Source organism: Leptodactylus fuscus, chromosome 5 (genome assembly GCF_031893055.1).
Source record: "Leptodactylus fuscus isolate aLepFus1 chromosome 5, aLepFus1.hap2, whole genome shotgun sequence".
NCBI classification, from domain to species: domain Eukaryota; kingdom Metazoa; phylum Chordata; class Amphibia; order Anura; family Leptodactylidae; genus Leptodactylus; species Leptodactylus fuscus.
In genome coordinates, this window is record NC_134269.1 from 83161154 (window position 1) to 83180940 (window position 19787).

A 19787-nucleotide genomic window follows, 5' to 3' on the forward strand; every position below is an offset into this window, starting at 1 on the left:
GGTGTGTGGCAATGCCTTATTTGCGCTCAAGAGTTAATTTGACAAAAACAGCAACATCTCATCCATGGTGTTTGATTCAGATGACCCTAACCTATCTAGCTGCACGGCTGAGTTGGTATATTCTGGTGACAGGCTCCCTTTAAATACAAAAACTATAAGAATGGATAAACCAAAAATAATTTGTCTTAATATTATCCTCCCTTTGAGCTTTGCATATGTTTCTGAAATTCTGCACTAATTTACTTAGCATATGGCTGGTTACCAGCTAACCTGAAAAAAAATCATATTTACATGAGGACTTTTGTCAGCAGCTTGGCAGCGGCTGCAGAATATGGTCTCAGCAAATTAAAACGCATAAGAGGATATCAGGATTGACAAAAAGTCTTATACATTATTTATCAAATCTACTCTGCTGAGCAATGTGCTACACTCATTAACATTTGCACACTAAAGCAGGCAGTGTACACAGAATTTTTCCAGTGTTACAGTAATGAATTAGTCGCATTAAACAAGGAAAGTGACATTCGCATATTTTAGCTATTAATGCATAGAACTGCTCGCCCAGGAATACGCTTATTGTAATATATTTGCAAAAACGATTAACCTTTTAGTTTTAGAAAATAAATTCAACGCAAGAACTTCATTTTGGGCAAAACTAATATAGCATGAGCCATTGGTAAAGCGATTGCTTGGATTAACCGTGACATAAAATATTTATTATATTTTGCATTCAGCAATTTTTAGAACTGGTCGGTCGCCTTATACTAGTCTCCTGTCCGTATGCCCTATTATAGCTAGAGGGGAGCCCCCATACTGGATCCTTATACTATGAGCTACAGTTGTAAGCCACTATGACCCATGGCTATGACCATTCTAACTTAACCCAAAAGAGTATTTTACGCTATTTAGAAGAAGTCCCTTTTTTGAGGTTTAGCCTACTTTGTAAATCCTGACATTGTTTAGGTTGTGTCTCCTTTATTTCTGATAACCTTTGTCCTTAAAAATGACAGCACCATCACAGATAACTGATGGACCCCATTACAGTCAATGGGATCTGTCAGACTCTGTTGGTGTTCATCATTGGTTGAATCTGTTTTTAGCATTTTAGCATTGGTTTATTTCTCTGTTCCTATGACAGAATAGAAAAACAATATGAACACCCCACCTATACAATCAGCCTTAGTTATCCTGGGATTTGCCGATTCCAGCACACTACCTATGCACTTCTGAGAGATTTCAACTCTTTGTCATACATATTTTATGTATTTGCATAATATGTTCCAGACATCATAGACAGGTACAAGTGGCAGGGGGTAGGCCTTGTAAGCAGATTTTTCCTGCCATTGCACACCCCTGCTCAGAGCAGAATGACAAGTATATTAATACCTTTCCCTTCTACTTATATCTATATTAGTATACAGTACTGTAAATTCATGTTAATTTTGGTACGTTACAGTGTTTTACATCGACTCAAATTACAAGACCACATTTACAACTGGTGCTTATCTAAAGCTGGCCGACTAGTATAGGTAACAAGGCAAATGATTTTACAGCTGCTAACAGTTACATCTCAAGTAGGATCGGTACTGACAGATGGGAACAGTAAGCAGTATCTGCGGAGGTACATGCAGTACAATGCAAAGACATACATGTATTATTTCTATAGGTAAAAATGTAATGCCATGGAAAATATCTTCTGTTTAGACCTGATGGGTTTCAATTTCAATAAAAACTGCAACATTTGTTGAGGAAATTATCTTGCACTCTTTTATTTTCTCTCATATTGCTTGAATTAGGACCTATTGTACATGTGGCCTTGTGTGTAAGTAACAGGGAAACTTACAATGCGGGACAAGGAAAGTGATTACATGGCTCTTCTTCAGAACTGGGTTTGGTACTTAAGTCACAGATGGCGTCTGACACCTCTTCATGTGTGATTCTGTTTACACAGCGAAAGATGGGATAACGTGATCCTGGAAGAAAACAGGTAAAACAAACATGGAGTCAAATTTGCTTTGTGACATACAACCTACAGACCTGAAAGGGATTGACCCTTTTTATTTAATATTGCTGCTAGCGGGGCCATAAATATAATAAACTATTTCTCATCTATATTCCAGGCTTTGGTGTCCAGTGGCGGCATCTCCATAACTAATGTAACCAGCAACATCCTATTTGGGTGTGGGGACCACTGCTGCCAATCACAGGCCTCAGCGGTGACCCCTTCGCAAACAGCATGTAACTGCTGTGACGTCCTTTTTGAAGAGGTCACCGCTGAGGCCTGTGACTGACTGCAGCAGTAACCTAGCACAGTCAAGGGACCTCTATGTAGATAAATGTAGCTGTGGCTGCTGGACACTGAGGCCCAGGGAGAGGTGAGCATTGGCTTTTTATATTTATGGCACCAATAGCAGCTGTATTAAATTATAAAAAATGAAACGGACAACCTGTTTAATACAATGTCAGTATTTTTTAGACTAACAAAAGTATTTTTCTGCATATAATGTCACCAAAAAGAAGGAAAATTGGGGGAAAATATCCACTGATCCTACACTAGTTTTCATGCAGAAACACTATAACGTATGTAACCATAATGTCACTTTGTAAGAATCTCCTTTAAAAGATATTACTAGTTTCTTGTACAAATTCAGGATCCATCAATATTATGGCATGAAAAAGTGCTGTGTGCTTTATGTGGTGAAACATAAATATACATATTTTACCTCAGATTTGGAGCTTTTTTTAATCTTTAAGAGAATCAAACTGAGAATGAATATCTTACTCATACTTTTTCTGCCTACTGCCCTTCACCCACCTCACCTTTCCCACAAGAAACTGAGCAGTCAGTTGAGCCCACTTGTTTCCAGTTATGGTCCCGATTTCGTCTCGGTGGCTGTAGAGGGGGCACCTGATTATCTGGTTGAAATGAAGGAGCTCTCCCAGGGATTCTGGAAGGTAAGAATCCTGCTGGCTGTCCAGTGTGCACATCAGTATTGGTTAGGGATTCTTGATTTTCAGTAGGGTTTAAGGTATCTGGTACATCCAACTGGCCATTCAAAGGTTCTCCTAGAAAAAAAAACACATAATTCATGACATCACCCACTAAGAATATACTGTATCACAAGCTATAGAGAGAGAAATGTAAAACTAACACAATTTTGTAAGACTGCTATACCCTAATATTTCTAATATCAGTGAAAGAGCAGCACTTTAGGTATATACCAATATTGCTAAGGATATAAAGTTTCCTGCAAGCATTCTTGAACCCCTGTTAGTTATAGGATAAGACTATAGGCATCAAATCAATTATTGCCATTATCATCAATACATTTATGCCAAATATCATATACGGAACATTTTCTGACTTTAAAAAGTTGCAAATGTCTGTGCAAGAGGGGATGGAGGTAGACTGGCACATTATTTCATATACTTTGGGAATTATTTCATGTACTTTGGGAAAGTGGAGAGCTATGGAAAGTTAATAAACTGTATATTTAATATCCTTTACAAATTATCTCTCAGAACTAACCATATTGAGACTGTGTATTGGCTAGCTTTGACCAAACCATGAAACGATAACCCAGAAGTGGCATTCACTAGAGATAAAAAGTGAAGAATCCAGCATCCACAATAATAAAAATTGAAATTTCTTTATTGTCTTGAAAATTTAAAAAGCATACGTCCAACAGACCAGAGGTGGTCCCCACCCCAACACACCGAGCAACAAGAGTGACGTCAGCTGACGCGTTTCAGCACGTACGTGCCTTAGTCATAGCCTGATCGTCTGCTAAACCCAACCCAACTTAAATAATACCCCCACATATGTGCATAATAACACAGATTGGATAAACATACAAACAAATAAAAACATCAATGAATAAAACATGGAGGAACACACATGGAAAACATGTATATTGCGTATGACACAGAACACATACATTATATAGCAAGTGTATTTCAATAATATATTTGATCACCTAGTTATTGTCCAAAAAACACATATGAACCACCGTCAATCTTACTGCAGACAGTTGCGTTATAAAGGAAACCATGAAGTAAATAAGTGCATAAAAAAAGCATATAAGCACCAACAAGTATACGACCATGAAACCATGAAGACGTAAGTAAGTGCATCAAGAAGCATATAAACACCAACAAGTATGCGACCCATATAGATGAAACTGGAATCCTCAACTATAAAACAACCAAAACCTACCGTTGTTGTCTATAATGAATACCATATATCAAATTCCATGTCCATTAGGATGGCATGTTGGAATATGAACCGAGTACCCTGGTGGATCCGTAGGATCCGTAGTATACACTCACCGGCCACTTTATTAGGTACACCTGTCCAACTGCTCGTTAACACTTAATTTCTAATCAGCCAATCACATGGCGGCAACTCAGTGCATTTAGGCATGTAGACATGGTCAAGACAATCTCCTGCAGTTCAAACCGAGCATCAGTATGGGGAAGAAAGGTGATTTGAGTGCCTTTGAACGTGGCATGGTTGTTGGTGCCAGAAGGGCTGGTCTGAGTATTTCAGAAACTGCTGATCTACTGGGATTTTCGCGCACAACCATCTCTAGGGTTTACAGAGAATGGTCCGAAAAAGAAAAAACATCCAGTGAGCGGCAGTTCTGTGGGCGGAAATGCGTTGTTGATGCCAGAGGTCAGAGGAGAATGGCCAGACTGGTTCGAGCTGATAGAAAGGCAACAGTGACTCAAATAGCCACCCGTTACAACCAAGGTAGCCAGAAGAGCATCTCTGAATGCACAGTACGTCGAACTTTGAGGCAGATGGGCTACAGCAGCAGAAGACCACACCGGGTGCCACTCCTTTCAGCTAAGAACAGGAAACTGAGGCTACAATGTGCACAAGCTCATCGAATTTGGACAATTGAAGATTGGAAAAACGTTGCCTGGTCTGATGAGTCTCGATTTCTGCTGCGACATTCGGATGGTAGGTTCAGAATTTGGCGTCAACAACATGAAAGCATGGATCCATCCTGCCTTGTATCAACGGTTCAGGCTGGTGGTGGTGGTGTCATGGTGTGGGGAATATTTTCTTGGCACTCTTTGGGCCCCTTAGTACCAATTGAGCATCGTTGCAACGCCAAAGCCTACCTGAGTATTGTTGCTGACCATGTCCATCCCTTTATGACCACAATGTACCCAACATCTGATGGCTACTTTCAGCAGGATAATGCGCCATGTCATAAAGCTGGAATCATCTCAGACTGGTTTCTTGAACATGACAATGAGTTCACTGTACTCCAATGGCCTCCACAGTCACCAGATCTCAATCCAATAGAGCATCTTTGGGATGTGGTGGAACGGGAGATTCGCATCATGGATGTGCAGCCGACAAATCTGCGGCAACTGTGTGATGCCATCATGTCAATATGGACCAAAATCTCTGAGGAATGCTTCCAGCACCTTGTTGAATCTATGCCATGAAGAATTGAGGCAGTTCTGAAGGCAAAAGGGGGTCCAACCCGTTACTAGCATGGTGTACCTAATAAATTTTCAAGACAATAAAGAAATTTCAATTTTTATTATCGTGGATGCTGGATTCTTCACTTTTTGTATCAACACTCCGAGTCGACGGGGACTATATCTTCCGTGCACCCGAACCTGCGCATTTCCTGAACCGTGAGTGTGAATTGTACACATAATGCGTTTGGATGTTCTCATTGTATTGGACATGTGTCATCCTATTTGATCCATTGGGACTGTATGATTCCAAGCATTCCAGTGTGTCAATTCCGTGGCAAGATTTGTTAACTGCTATCAGGACATTCTAAGTATACATTTTAAGAAGAATTTTCTGTTTGGGCTGTGTATTCCTTTCCCTAGCCCCTATTGCAATTAATTCACTAGAGATCTCTATGATAACCTAAGTGATTAAGAGGTTAAACACTACGGGGCACGTTTATCAATCCAAGTGCACCAGAAGAAAAATAAAAATACAACAGGCTAGACACTTCTGAAAAAATGTGCCCCAGAATAAGCGAGGTTTAGAAGTGTCTCACTTTACGACACATTTATAAAACATAAAAGGATGAATATGGCCCAGATTTCCTGCGCAAAGTAGGACAATTTTAAAATGTTGTAAAGAATTTTCAACAATTTACTTTGTGCTCCAAAAATTCCTGTTGTGGACCAAATATTTGTCTCCTCAATAACTGAGAGATGATTTGTGTCTGCTTATGTTATGCCAAGAATTGTAGGATCTTTAATGCACGTACCAAATATTTGTTCCTTGTACCCTGCAAGTTAAGATTTTTGTCTACTCATTTTGTCTACATGTTTTGCAGCAAATATTTGTTTCATGGTGAGACAGAATTTTGGAGCTTCTAAAAACACTCCATATTTATGAAGGTCTGTACAACAGATTCATAAATGTGTCCAAAACTACAAAGGGGGTTCAAAGTTTAAGACTGACAGTATTGATAAATGTGCCACTATGTGTATGAACATAAATATGAGTGGTTCCACAAATCATGGGACTTCAGAAGACTGCCCATTTGAGCTAGACCCCTGAGAGAAACTATTGAATTGCTGATTAATTCTTTTTGATATCTTAAACTGACCTGTAATCTTTCATTTAGTTTGTTTTGTCTTCAGTATTTTAGTTGTTACTTTTATATATTTTGCATTACGAAAAATTCAATAAAATAATAGACCGCAGTGTATAGGTTTTATTCAGTATCTACAGATGTTGAAATTGTACATTCATTTTAAGTCTGTAGTAATGAAGTGAAAAAGTGGAAACTTTTAAAATGGTCATACCTACGATGAGTTAAAAGTCATACCATACATGTCAAAAATATCGTCCATGAGTAAACTACAACAGCACAAAATCTACCAATGATCCCGCCAGGAACAACATCTGCAAGGAGTTTGTATGCAAAAAGACATACTGACAGAAAAAAAAACGTACATCGTGATCCCTATATGGGGCTCACTAGCTACATAAAAAATAAAATAAAAAATCTACCAAGGATCCATAATTAGGGTTGAGCGATCGTGTTCGGAAAAAATCGGATTCCGATCAGCGATCGAGAAAATTTCACGATCGCGATCGGAATTCCGAACACAATCTTTTTAGGTGGGATCGAGATCGGTAGTATTTCCCACAATGCCTTCACACTGAGTATATAGTGTATACTCAGTGTGAAGGCTCCGCTGCGGTTCCATAGGAATGAATGGAAGCAGTCGGCACACAGCCTTAATCCTCTGTGCGCCGGCTGCCTCCATTCATTCTAATAGGAGACTAAAGTAGCATCTCTAGTAGCTACTTACCTCCAGAGATGGCTGCTCCGCTGCTGTTCGCCTCGCTGCCGCTCCAGCTGCAGTCTTCTTCGCCTCGCTGCCCCCTCCCTGCCAGGTTAGGAGAGTGTGGGCGGGTACAGGGCAGGGAGACGTGACGTCTCCCCTCCCAGTACCCGCCCACACTCTCCTAACCCGCCCACACTCTCCTAACCTGGCAGGGAGGGGGCAGTGAAGGGAGAAGAAGACTGCAGCTGGAGCAGCAGCGAGGCGAACAGCAGCGAAGCAGCCATCTCTGGAGGTAAGTGGACACCAGGGGGGACTAAGTAGCCAGAGGATTAAAAAAAAAATCCTCTGGCTACTTAGTGATTCACTACACAGCGTGGATTCTAACAATTCTTAGATTCCATGCTGTTGAATAGGATTGCTTTTAAAATCCGATCTCCGATTAATAAAAAAAATCCCATTGACTTGCATTGGGATCGGAATTGGGATCGAGATCGGGTTCGAATGAAAAATGATCGGAAATCGGATTTTAAAATCGATCCTGAAAAGTCAGGATCGGCTCAACCCTATCCATAATACAACGTGAAACAGGAGCATTTAATTCATAGCTACTAAATTTCAAAAAAAGTAACCATTGAATTTAATATATGAAGAAAATCACTTGCAAGCTACATAGGGGTAACAACCAAAGAGCACAATTACAGGTTTGCATTGATGTATGTGAAATTGACAATACCTGGTCTCCGCTGAGCTGGCAGTTGAGGACTAATAGTATTTGCAAATGGAATGACATATTCATAATGGATGCCAGGGTTAGGTTGCTGGTGAATCATCTAGAAACATTAAAACAAGTAATGGATGTTTAATGTGCTGCATTTACATTATTTCTCTTTCCATGCAATTATATATGACTGTATTCGGTCATTACAAAAGTAATGATGTAAAACCTGTAATTCCAAAAAATATAAAGCATTTCAATCCATTTCATAGCCGCACTACATAATTGGATCTGTTGCTTGCATCACACCAGGTAAAAGGTGCAATCTTAAGTATTGTGGCATCTGGAGAGATTGACATGACCCTTCCTCCATAAGGAAGCAAATACAAAAAGAGATTACCTAGCAGGATTATGCTGAAGTCATAGTGGCATATTAATATTTACAATTATATAACTGTTGTAATTAATAAACATAGCAAAGTGGTCTCTATAGAAAATTAACATTCTGAAAATAGCCTGGATCACAAGGAAATCCTCGGCCAAATTACACCCCTTCATATTCATAAAGAAACTGTGATATATATTATACACCCCACCTAACTTCTAGTTTACTCACTTTAAAAAAATACATATTTACCCGTATCCCTTGGGTGGTAATGTGACTGTCCCAGGTACATTTTCTGATTTTACGGTGACGATCTGTTTCCATAAATGGAACATCACCAATACTCCCCCTTTCCACCGAGCCCATCATACTTACCTGTCTTCATGTCCTATTCTTCTGATAGACATGAAGTGCCACTTCTTACAGGAGGTGGAGCACCTGCACAATAGAGCACTCCAGGTCTATTGCTCAAATGCCGGCAGACAAAAATAGGAGAAGCAGCGGGCCTCCCACGCATGCACAATACAATGGCTCTATTGCACAGATGCGGGTTGAAGTCAAGCAAAGAGGAGATACCGGGACAGAAGAAAGTGATCTCCAGGACACAGAAGACAGCTAAGTATGAGGTGGGGAGGGGGTTGGGGGATTGAGTTAGTTAGGTAGGTACGGCTAGTGACCACAGGCTAGCTAGTGTGGGATACAGTGGATGGCCATACACAGTGTCTGCACCCAAAAGTAGGTTTATAATTGCAGCAGGGAGCATCGCCTATGGGAACAGGAGTGAAGTCCACTGGCTCCAGGTCACTGAAGTTACATACCAAAGTGTGATTTATCCTGTGTGTTGATCACATTTGAAGAAAAACAACTTTGAATTTTTATTCAAATGAGACAGTTGTTTCACGGGTCGATGGCCTTCAACTCTCTAGACCACTGCTCTTTTATTCAACCTCCTACCATCTTCTGTCAGCACCACCCTGTGCAAGGGCATTTGCTCCTCCCACTGCTATGACTTGAGCAGGATGAGCATTGCCCCCCAAGAGCTGAAGGCCCACTCCCGGTGACCAAGTGCCTAATTTGCACAAGACTCTGTTTGGCTTCCACCTTTTCTTAAATATTAATCTCCAAGGAGGCCTTTTTTTTACTAAATCCTGAGGATATGTTATGAATACGTAAAGAATAAGCACATAAAAGTACCTGGAATCCATCACATCAAGTACACTTTAAATAGAGGAAAATAATCAGCCGTCAAACAATATTGTACCGCATGAACACACTACATTAAAATTGTACCCTTGTCCGCAACCAAATATTTATGAACAACTGTACACTTTGGATCATTACAAAGATTTACAAAGTGTGCATAAACAGACCATAACATAGATTTGTGCATATTTCATCGCCGACTCACCAAATGTTTTTATGTTAATGAACAACAAATTTATCATGTTAACGCAGCCAGATCTACAAGACTATAACTCCTGAAAAATGAAGAATGGCAATGTCTTGTAAAAAGTCATACCGAACACTTCTTGGAACATGATAGTGTTTATGGTGGCTGCGATGGTTGTTTTACAGAATGGATCAACACTGCCAAGTTCACAATATTAATAATGTCGGCCGCTTTGTCAAGTCCTAAGTATTTCTGGAAGACCTGCGACCATTCAGCAGGAGTTCCTTAGTTACTTTACACAATGGTGTCAAATAGCATTGATGGATCTGTTTGGAAAATGAAAAGGTAGTATCATTTTCCTTCCAGAAATAAGATCTGACTGGGAAAGCAATAGGGGTGGACAGCGCTGAAGAATTTGTTGAATAACCATTTCACTTACTTGGAAGACATATATTATATTTTGTCAAAAAGTGTAAGGAAAGCAATCAATCTTTTCTTAGGTAAGCGTTACATGGATTATTTCCTCACTAGATTTATAATTAAATTCTTTATTTAATTTCCAACAAAGATTTATAATATTGCCGAGTCCAGTTAAAAAACATATGTAAACCATAATTTAACTTTTTAAATATTTATCTTCTCACCCCACCTCCTACCTCTATTTCACCTGCAGAGTTTCTTAGTCACAATACTTGGAAATTTCAAGTTATTAACCCTTAACAATAGTTGAATGTAACAGCAGGGGAGTCGTTTCCATGGAGGTAAATTAGGCAACTGCCATGGTGCCAGTGGTAGAAGGGGTACCCAGCCCTGATCTCCTTCTCCTGGCAATACAGTACAAAGGTTTTCCCCTACCCTCCATTGCAGCTTTTATTGCATTCTATAATAGCTGTATAAATTCATATGCACTGAGTTCTATCTAGAATCAGTCCCATGCACCCCTGAGAAAGCCAGCAATGGCAAAACATGTTGGGGGACCTGCATGCTATAACTTTTTAATACAGAATTTCCTAACCTAGCATTAGAAATGAGACACAGATAGGAAGCTATAGTTAGTAATGATATGAATTTTCCATGAGATTTAGAGTATTACCAATAAAGTGGAATATATAGACTGATATATACTGATTATACTGATGGTCATGTGATGAGCACACAGGTGCACAGCTGATTACCAGGCAGATGTCTGATTATTGTGCTGTGACTATAAGGAGCGGCACCTGTGCGCTCATCACATGACCATGGACCGGAAATCACATGACCAGGGTCAGACTTTTATCCACTAGAAGTAACAGAATGAGTGACAGCAAGCTAAAATCTAGAAAACCGCAAGGAATTGATACAGAAACCATATTGGAAAATTGTATATCTTTTTATTGTACATTTGTTTGTCAATATTGATCTGAAAGTGGCCAACCCCTTTAACATTCTAAATTCTGCAATAGGGCCCTCTGAATTCTGCATATGTCACTACAAAACTTAAAGGTAAAGGAAAATTATTCATATCAATGACTTCACACTAGTTGACAACGTTAAATGCCAACTTCAGTATCAGTGGACAAGATGGTATCCCTAATGGGGAGTTTTATCAGCTAAGTACCGTATATACTCGAGTATAAGTCGAACTTTTCAGCACAGTTTTTATGCTGAAAAAAAAAAAACCTCTTGGCTTATACTCGAGTCACGCAGCACAGGACTGCAAGGACCTGCATAAATTAAGTGAAGGAGGAGTGTCCTTCAGTGGTTGCTACAGTAATAATAATAAAGTAGTAATAGTAAAAATATCTTTATGGCTAAGACATAAAGGATCGCAGCGGTAACGCATTGCTTTCATTGAAACAAAAAGGCATCAAAATAGCCACATGCGAATCTTAAAAAAATAGCTCCACACGTATATTTAAAGTATAGCAGCTACTTTATTTGATCAGTCTTAGGGTGCATTCACACTAAGTATACGCTAAGTTCTTTCTGAATGTAAAACACGTTCAGAATGAGCGCGTACAAAGCAGATCCCATTCATTTCTATGGGAGCCGGAATATGTGCGCTCCCCATAGAAATGAATGGGCTGTTTTTTCCCTATTGCTTTTGGGGAATCTGCAGCAAGATAGCACATATTGCTAGCGGGAAAAAAGCGAGTGGCTCCTATTGAATTGAATGGGAGCCTTTTTTGCAGGCGGATTTTGTGGTGAATTCCGTGTCAAAATCCGCCTGCAAAAAAACTCCATGTGAACATACCCTTGCAGTCTTTATTTACCTGACCTGCTCAATAACATCACATTGACAACAGGTGACTGCTGCAGCCAATCACAGACCTCTACACAACACTGCAGCTATCATGTGACATTATCTTTGCGGTCAGGTAAACAAGTACCAGCAGGGAGTACAGGAGAAGGATATCTAATATGTGTTCATTTAGGGGTGTTCATGAATATTCATGAGCAGTCTTTCATTATACAAGGATCATTATACTATACTGAAATAAAACAATAAATAATAAATAAAATAAATAGAATAAAAGAGTATTTTGGTCACAAACCTCAATGCTGAAGAGATATTAGCCAATCTTAGAGTAAGCTGAGCTTTCTGTGGCTTTACAAATGACGACCGATAAGAATACTTTCTTGGCTTCAATATAATCATAAACTCCTTTAAATTCTTTCAGTTATCCTTATTCTGACTATGAGCAATGGGTTCGGCAGAGAAAGCTGAAACGTTGATATTGTACTTACATAAACATCCAGTACTTCATTTGTTGGTCCCTCTGCTAGAAATGATTCTCCTGCAGTGCTTGAGATTTCATTTGGTCGCTTATATGTGAACATTGTTCCTCCACCTTCATATTTCCCAGGTCTGTCAATTGCCCAATTTCCATTGATGATTGATCTGCCAGATCGACTGCGGAGAGCTAGAAGACAAATAGATATTACACTGTAAGATAAGATAAGATAATCCTTTAATAGTCCCACCATGGCTGAAATTTCAGTGTGCTACAGCAGCATATTAATACAGATACAGGATAATAAACTAATATATTACAGAAGAAGACACACATAAGCTCAGAATAGCAAATAAGAGAAAAATACTAGGAATCATAGCAGCTAAAGAAAAAAAGAAAAGGAAGACTTCCAGATCATTTAGTTCTCTGTGCGGACTGCTCTTCGTTTGGCCTGATGTAGATTATATAGCCTGACCATGGTTGGGAGGAAGAACCTCTGATAGCGTTCCTTCTCACACTTGGGGTGAAGCAGTCGGTCACTGACAGTACTGCCCAGTGCTGTCACTGTCTCATACATGAGATGGGATTTGTCCTCCAGCATGGAGCTCACCACAAACAGTGTCCTTCTGTCACCCACCACCTGTACTGAGTCTAGGGGGCTCCCCAAGACAGAGCTGGCCCTTCTGATCAGCCTGTCAAGTCTATTTCTGTCCCTGGTTGATATACTTCTCCCCCAACAGGCCACACCGAAGAAGATGGCTGAAGCAACCACAGAGTTGAAAAAGGCCCTAAGAAGTGGCCCCTGGACTCCGAAGACCGTCAGCCTCCTGAGCAGGTAGGGCCTGCTGTGACCCTTTCTGTGAAGCACATCCAGGTGATCAGCTCCAGTCTTTTTTATGATTGAGGAGCACACCTAGGTACATATAGGTCTTGACTATCGCAATGCCTGTGCCTTGGATCTCCACCGAAATCGGAGCACTTCTCTGCTTACTAAAGTCCACCACCATCATCTTGGTCTTCCCAGCATTAATCCTGAGGTGGTTCCGCTGGCACCAGTCCACAAAATTTCGACTTAAGTATCTGTACTCCCTGTCGTTACTGTCAGTGATGAGGCCTACTATTGCAGAGTCATCAGAGTATTTTTGTAAGTGTCTTTTGTATGATGCATTAAACTAGAACTCGCCCATAAGCCTTTTTATAAATTACATTAGTAATGTCCATAAAAATGTTAGCAATGTTGAAAGATAAAACAAACAAGAAGAACTAATTCGAAGCATGAACAATACAAGAGTAAAACATATTATGAAGTAAAATTTTATATTTTGCAGAGATAAATTTCAGTGGTCTACTGCCAGAGTCTTCCAATGTCACAGGTTAAAATGGGCAATAAAACTGTTATGTTGGTCCATCTGTTCCCATCCCCGTAATACAGATGGCTGTGACTGTCATACTATAACTTGTATATGGACTTCTCCTTGGCAGTCTTGCAGTTTGTCTAATCATTCTCAATGCCAACAAGATAAACTGATATAATAGCATGACTATTTAAAGAGAACCTTTCACCACCTCCTGATTTCTTCACAGTTGGAATCTTTTCTGTAGCTCTCAATGTTCCAGATTAAAGGGATTCTATAATTGGTAAATGATGTTTTGAAGTAATAGCACATTGAAATAGCCTTTAAAATGGCTATTGTACTCCTACCTCTCAGTCTCTTGTGCTCCACGCTGCTTCTGTAAAAAAGTATTTCTTCTGATATGCAAATTATGTTCAGGGAACACAGTCGGCGTTCCTCCTGTGCTCCACGTGGTTCAAGTCTTGTAACAGATCACTGCAAAATGGCCGACGGAGCATGCGCAGTCTGCCCTGTCTGAACCTGAAGTGGCAGAGCCGACTGCGCATGCACAATGCTCGAAATGCGGAAAAGATGCAGGAAGGAGAGAACAGGAGGCACTACAGGCGAGCAGTTGATGATGCTGGTGTGCTCAGAGAACAGAAGGAACACCCCCTGTGCTCCTTGAGCATAATTTGCATATCAGAAGAAGTGTTTTTTTTACAGTGAGGAGCACAAGAGAATGAGAGGCATTAGTAGAATAGCCTCTTTTTAGGCTATTCCAAAGTCCCATTAGGTCAAAACATCATTTTCTAATGATAGAATCCCTTTAAGTGCTGTTCTGGTGCCTAACATGCTATTTAGGTTCACAGTCAGGATGGCGGGGTCAACCACCTGGTACTGCAGAGTCTAATTAGCATATCAGGCACCAAAACAGTATTTATTGCTTGAGAATGGTGGGAGCTAGAGAAAAAATCCCAAAAGAGCTGAAATTAGCAGATTGGTGCTTATTAACAGATGCTAAGAACTGGTGTTGGTGGATGTGGTGAAAGGTCCTAATATTTTCTTATACAGTATGCCCTTAGGGGTTTGTGACCAGTGTTGTCACCCAGTAACTGATACTATGTTGCAAGGAGATGTGTGACAAGTGAAGAATATCATGTTTTATGAGAAAAAAAATACTAATCTTTGTCTCTTCGATTTAATATTATCATTCTAAACTACAAATTATTATTATTATTTTTTTTATATACTTTAAATCAATCTTACTAAATAAAGGAAGATCACATCTAGGTCTCAAATCATCCCTATATAGGAATGATCTAGTTCATCAGTATAGTCTTTGACTCCCTGATTCTTTTATGAAAATTAGAGATGAGTGAATTGAAGCTGACGAAGTGGAATTCAATAAAATTTCAGGAAATATTAGTTTTGCATTGAATCCAGATTTCCGCATGCTTTGTGGTAACAAATCACATTTTTTCCTAAAATGGCTGCTGCACATGTTAGGACATGGGACAAGGAACTCTGGGAACGCGGGATCACCCACAATGCCATGCATGCAGCCAATTAGCAGCCAGATAGCCCTGTGATGTCACAGTCCTATAAATACCCTGCGCCATCTTGGATTCAGGCATTTTCCAGTGTACTTAGTGCAGGGAGAAACGTCAGCAGGCACTAGAGAAAGTGGCAGAAAAGACTTGAAAACTGATTTTTGTTCCATCAAAGTTCAGGGAAAGCACATTAGAAGTGTAGGGGAAGGATAGGGAGTAGAGATGAGCGAACACTAAAATGTTCGAGGTTCGAAATCCGATTCGAACAGCCGCACACTGTTCGACTGTTCCAACGGGTTTCGAACCCCATTATAGTCTATGGGGGAAATGCTCGTTTCAGGGATACGCAACTTTCGATCAAATTCTACTTACCAAGTCCATGAGTGAGGGTCGGGCTGGATTCTTCTCCCTGCGCAGTGTCCCCGCGTCCTCTTCCGGCCTTGAACTCACTCTGCTAGGCATCAGGCCTGGGCAAAGCCGACTGCAAATGCCCGCACTACAAGCGGACATGTGCAGTCGGCTCTGCCCAGGCCCGATGCCTGGCAGAGTGAATTCAGAGCCGGAAGAGGATGCAGGACGCTGCGCAGGGAGAAAGGTAAGAGAAGAACCAGCGTTGATTGGCAATGTATAGCATTCTGCCAATCAACGCTGGTTCTGCATCGAATCTTAACTTCGAACAGCTAGCAGTACTCGATCGAGTACTACTCATTTATCTCTAATAGGGAGCAATTTATATAGAGTATTGAGGCAGAACAGGATTTATTTGAGGTGTTTGCAGCCTGGGTAATAGGAACAATCCAACTACAGCCTGCGGCACTGACTGCCATTATACTGCTGCTCATTGCAGGTTTGCAACAGACCAGACCTGTGTAATTCAAATTTTTGGGGTCTTATTAGTCCTCGTGCAGTGCAGTTATATGTCGTTATGCCTTTTCCAGGCGTGTATTACATTATCACAGTATTGTTCCACTACCATGTGTGTTACTGCAAGGCACAGTGTTCTACACCACTATACAGGCTCTCTGCAGCCGGGAAATAGCTGTTTTTTAACGTGTTTCACAGCAAATTAATTCGGATTGAAACAAACATCACTAGAGTTATATAAGAGCTGCTAATCTGTGTGTGTATTACTGGCCGCTAGATATATATATATATATATATATATATATATATATAAATATATATATATATATATATATATATATATATATATATCCTTTAATCATATTCCATGAAATCTACACTAGACATACTATTATTCACACATCTAGCAAACACTCCATACCCTGTTTAAAGCTTGTAGTTGATATGTATTTGTTAAACCGCGATTCTCATATGCAGTAATTGTGCTGTGACAGTCCTGCATTCTCAGCCCCGGTAATGTGATTTTTATGTAACTCTTTCACATCATTTTCGGCCAGCAATTGGAGCATTTATTGTATCAGCTGAACAACTGAACATTTACACAGTGAATGTAGGAGACAAGTAGAGTATCTGCGGATAGTTCACGAGGGAACTTTAGAATGATGTCTGGATAATTTGCGATCTTATCATGATAGCATAAAATAGCAAGAAACCAGAGTATGTGGGAAAGAGCACTGCGCCTATTTTACTGACACCGCCATTCTATAGAGATGGACAGCTGAAAAGTATGGGATTTCATTTCACATTTCAGGCACTTGTTTCTACAACTCAATAAACTATATCCTTCCCAGCGACACTGCACATTTGTTTATAATCTATTTATATTATGCTCTTAGTAAAAAAAAAAAAAAAATAGGAAAGTCTTCTGAAAACAATCTTTGTCCATGTATCATATTAGGGTATATAAATATCAAAAGGAGGATCTCACACTCAGGATCTCTTCTCCATGAGTCACAGAAAGTTACCTTGAGTAACATAGTCATCTTTGTATTAGGCTCCTTTAACACTGTGTTATACGGTATTCATTAGACATATAAATGGTGTGACGATTTCCCAAATGATATTTCCACTTGTATATTTTTTGTTTTACATGTATCTGGATGGAATAGCACAGCACCATGGGCCATTCAATACAGCAGTACAACATGTATACCAATATACCCAATATTAGCCTAAAAGAGCACTCCTTTAGCCTCTATCAGGTTAATGGAGGTCTATGATTATGCCACTTATATGTGCAGTGAGCTTTCCATAAGCCTACTGCAAAACACAATGTGAATGACTTACTTAGCCAGAAATTCTAATGAATGGCTGCTATGTTGCGCTATGCAACATCATAGACATAGACATTTCAAAGACAAAAATATGAAAACACCGAGCAAACCGTAGTGTAGTATCCAAAGGATATTGTTTCAGGAGAAAGAAAAAAGGCTCACCGTGAAGAGTTGTGAATCTAAGTCACAACTCTGTATTCACAGTAGATCTATATATATAAAACCGGAGGGCTCCTCCTTTGGGGTACAGCTGCAACGTTCCTTACGCCTCTTGGGTGTATATGACAATGAATGTGGAAAGGACCAACCACTCGGATTCAATGAAAAAATCTTATGTGAAAGAAACTGAACTCCCCTTAGTATATTGAATGGTAACGGCTTTATTAATAAGAAACTTCGCCCTTCCTCAGGTGCAATAGTTTCTTTGCCACTGAGCATAACCTGTCATGCCGAGTCTGGCCGTGAGTGTTTTATGCTCTCCGCGGCGAAACCGTTTTTTTTTAAACCGGACACAAAGTCCTGCATGTCCGACTCTGTGTCCAGTTAAAAAAAAATGGTTTCACCATGAAGAGCATAAAACGTTCACAGGCGCTAATGGCCGGACACTTTTCAAACCCATTCAAATGAATGGGTTTGAAAAATGCCTGCAGGTCTCCTTTTGCTGCCCAGTTTCGGGCAGGAAACGGAAATCTGAAAGTGGAGACCCCTGGCGCAGATGTGAACGAGCCCTTAGATTAAACTCCTGGCTTCAGAGATTGCCCTCTGCTGTGAATGCATTATTGTGTTACTTTGCCCACTGGAAGGTTCTCTAGTACTTTGATGAGCATTGGCTAATCTAACCTTACATGCAGATATATACAAGAAACAAGAAGTGTAGGGGGCCATACGGTGGCTCAGTGGTTAGCACTGCAGCCGTGCAGCACTGGAGTCCTTGGTTCGAATCCTGCCAAGTTCAAAAAAACCATCTGCAAGGAGTTTGTATGTTCTCCCTGTGTTTGCATTTATTCCCATCCCATACTTCAAAGACATAGTTATAGCTTAAAATATACAATGGAGCTCACAATCTACATAAAAAAGTGTAGTTCTGACTTCCTCCATGTTGCTCCAGATACCCCATTAATGAGTTTTTGGTTCTAACCATTTGGCCAACAGGTAATCCTGTGTTCTTAATGGAGAGCAAACTGTTGCCAGACCGTCTTATCTTTCCTGGGAACACAGAATCAAGCATATTGAAATCTATTATGCCTTATTCTTCATTCCTCCAACATCATCTGTCAGGGAAATATACAGGTTCAGACAACCTGCATCTAATACATATCTCACAACACCTTATGTAGAAGAACAGGAAACATATATTGGGACACATTCATAATTAATGTGCGCTGCTTTTTTGGCATAAAACAGCGGAAAAGCATGGTTTTGAGACTGCCCATTTTAGGCCTTTAGGTGTAAAGGACAACAAAAATTTACGCCAGTTGTAAGCTGGCATAGATTTCTGCCTTGGCATGGTATCAATGGAGGACGTGTTTGCCTGATTTGCAACAAGGCCTGTGTCCTGTCAATTATCAAATTCTTCACCAACACAACCCTGTGAATACGCTCCATTTTTAATGTGTTTATTTTTATTTTGCCTTTCAGATCACATGTAATTAAGATTTTAGATTTTTCTCTAACATACATCAAGTAATTACCAATATAATGTTACATTAAAAGGGTTTTGAGCAGATGCAGGTATGTGGTAATTATATTAACTGTTACAGATTTATCAAAGCTTGGTATTATACAATTAGTGATAAATTATTTACTGCTGAATGTATTTCACCGCAAAGTGACACTTGCCCCAGGTGCCGGTATAAGGGCAGAATGCCAGGCACAGAGCACCTGCAGCATCTGGTAAGAGTGGTAGAAGTACACTGCATATTATTATACCTTCACTCCTCTTTCATGTGTTACCGTAACTGATGTTTAATTAGGCAAATGAAGACTGGAACGCAGGCAACAAGTACATTAGAGACTTCCTTAATCTCTCATGTAGTTACTGAAAGCACACTTCTCACAATGTGATTATGTAAATAGCAATTGAACCAAAAACAGCTTTAGAAAATCAGAATTATGGAACCTATATAATACATAGGATATGTATTTATTTTCCATATTTAAGAGTCACAGAGGATGTCAATGTAAGTATAAATATACAAAAATCATTGTTTA

General features: G+C 39.8%; 1 protein-coding gene across 2 annotated transcripts in view; it reads right to left on the minus strand.

The window, feature by feature from the left end:
- The window catches only part of THSD4 (thrombospondin type 1 domain containing 4), a 539554-nt gene that overhangs the window by 26049 nt on the left and 493718 nt on the right, over positions 1-19787 (minus strand). For both annotated transcript variants that reach the window (XM_075273577.1, XM_075273578.1), the window contains 4 exons: positions 12508-12683; positions 8021-8117; positions 2821-3066; positions 1844-1973 (listed from right to left, as the gene is read on the minus strand). In XM_075273577.1, coding sequence (XP_075129678.1) covers positions 1844-1973; positions 2821-3066; positions 8021-8117; positions 12508-12683 — 649 coding nt within the window. The remainder of the gene's footprint in view (positions 1-1843; positions 1974-2820; positions 3067-8020; positions 8118-12507; positions 12684-19787) is intronic.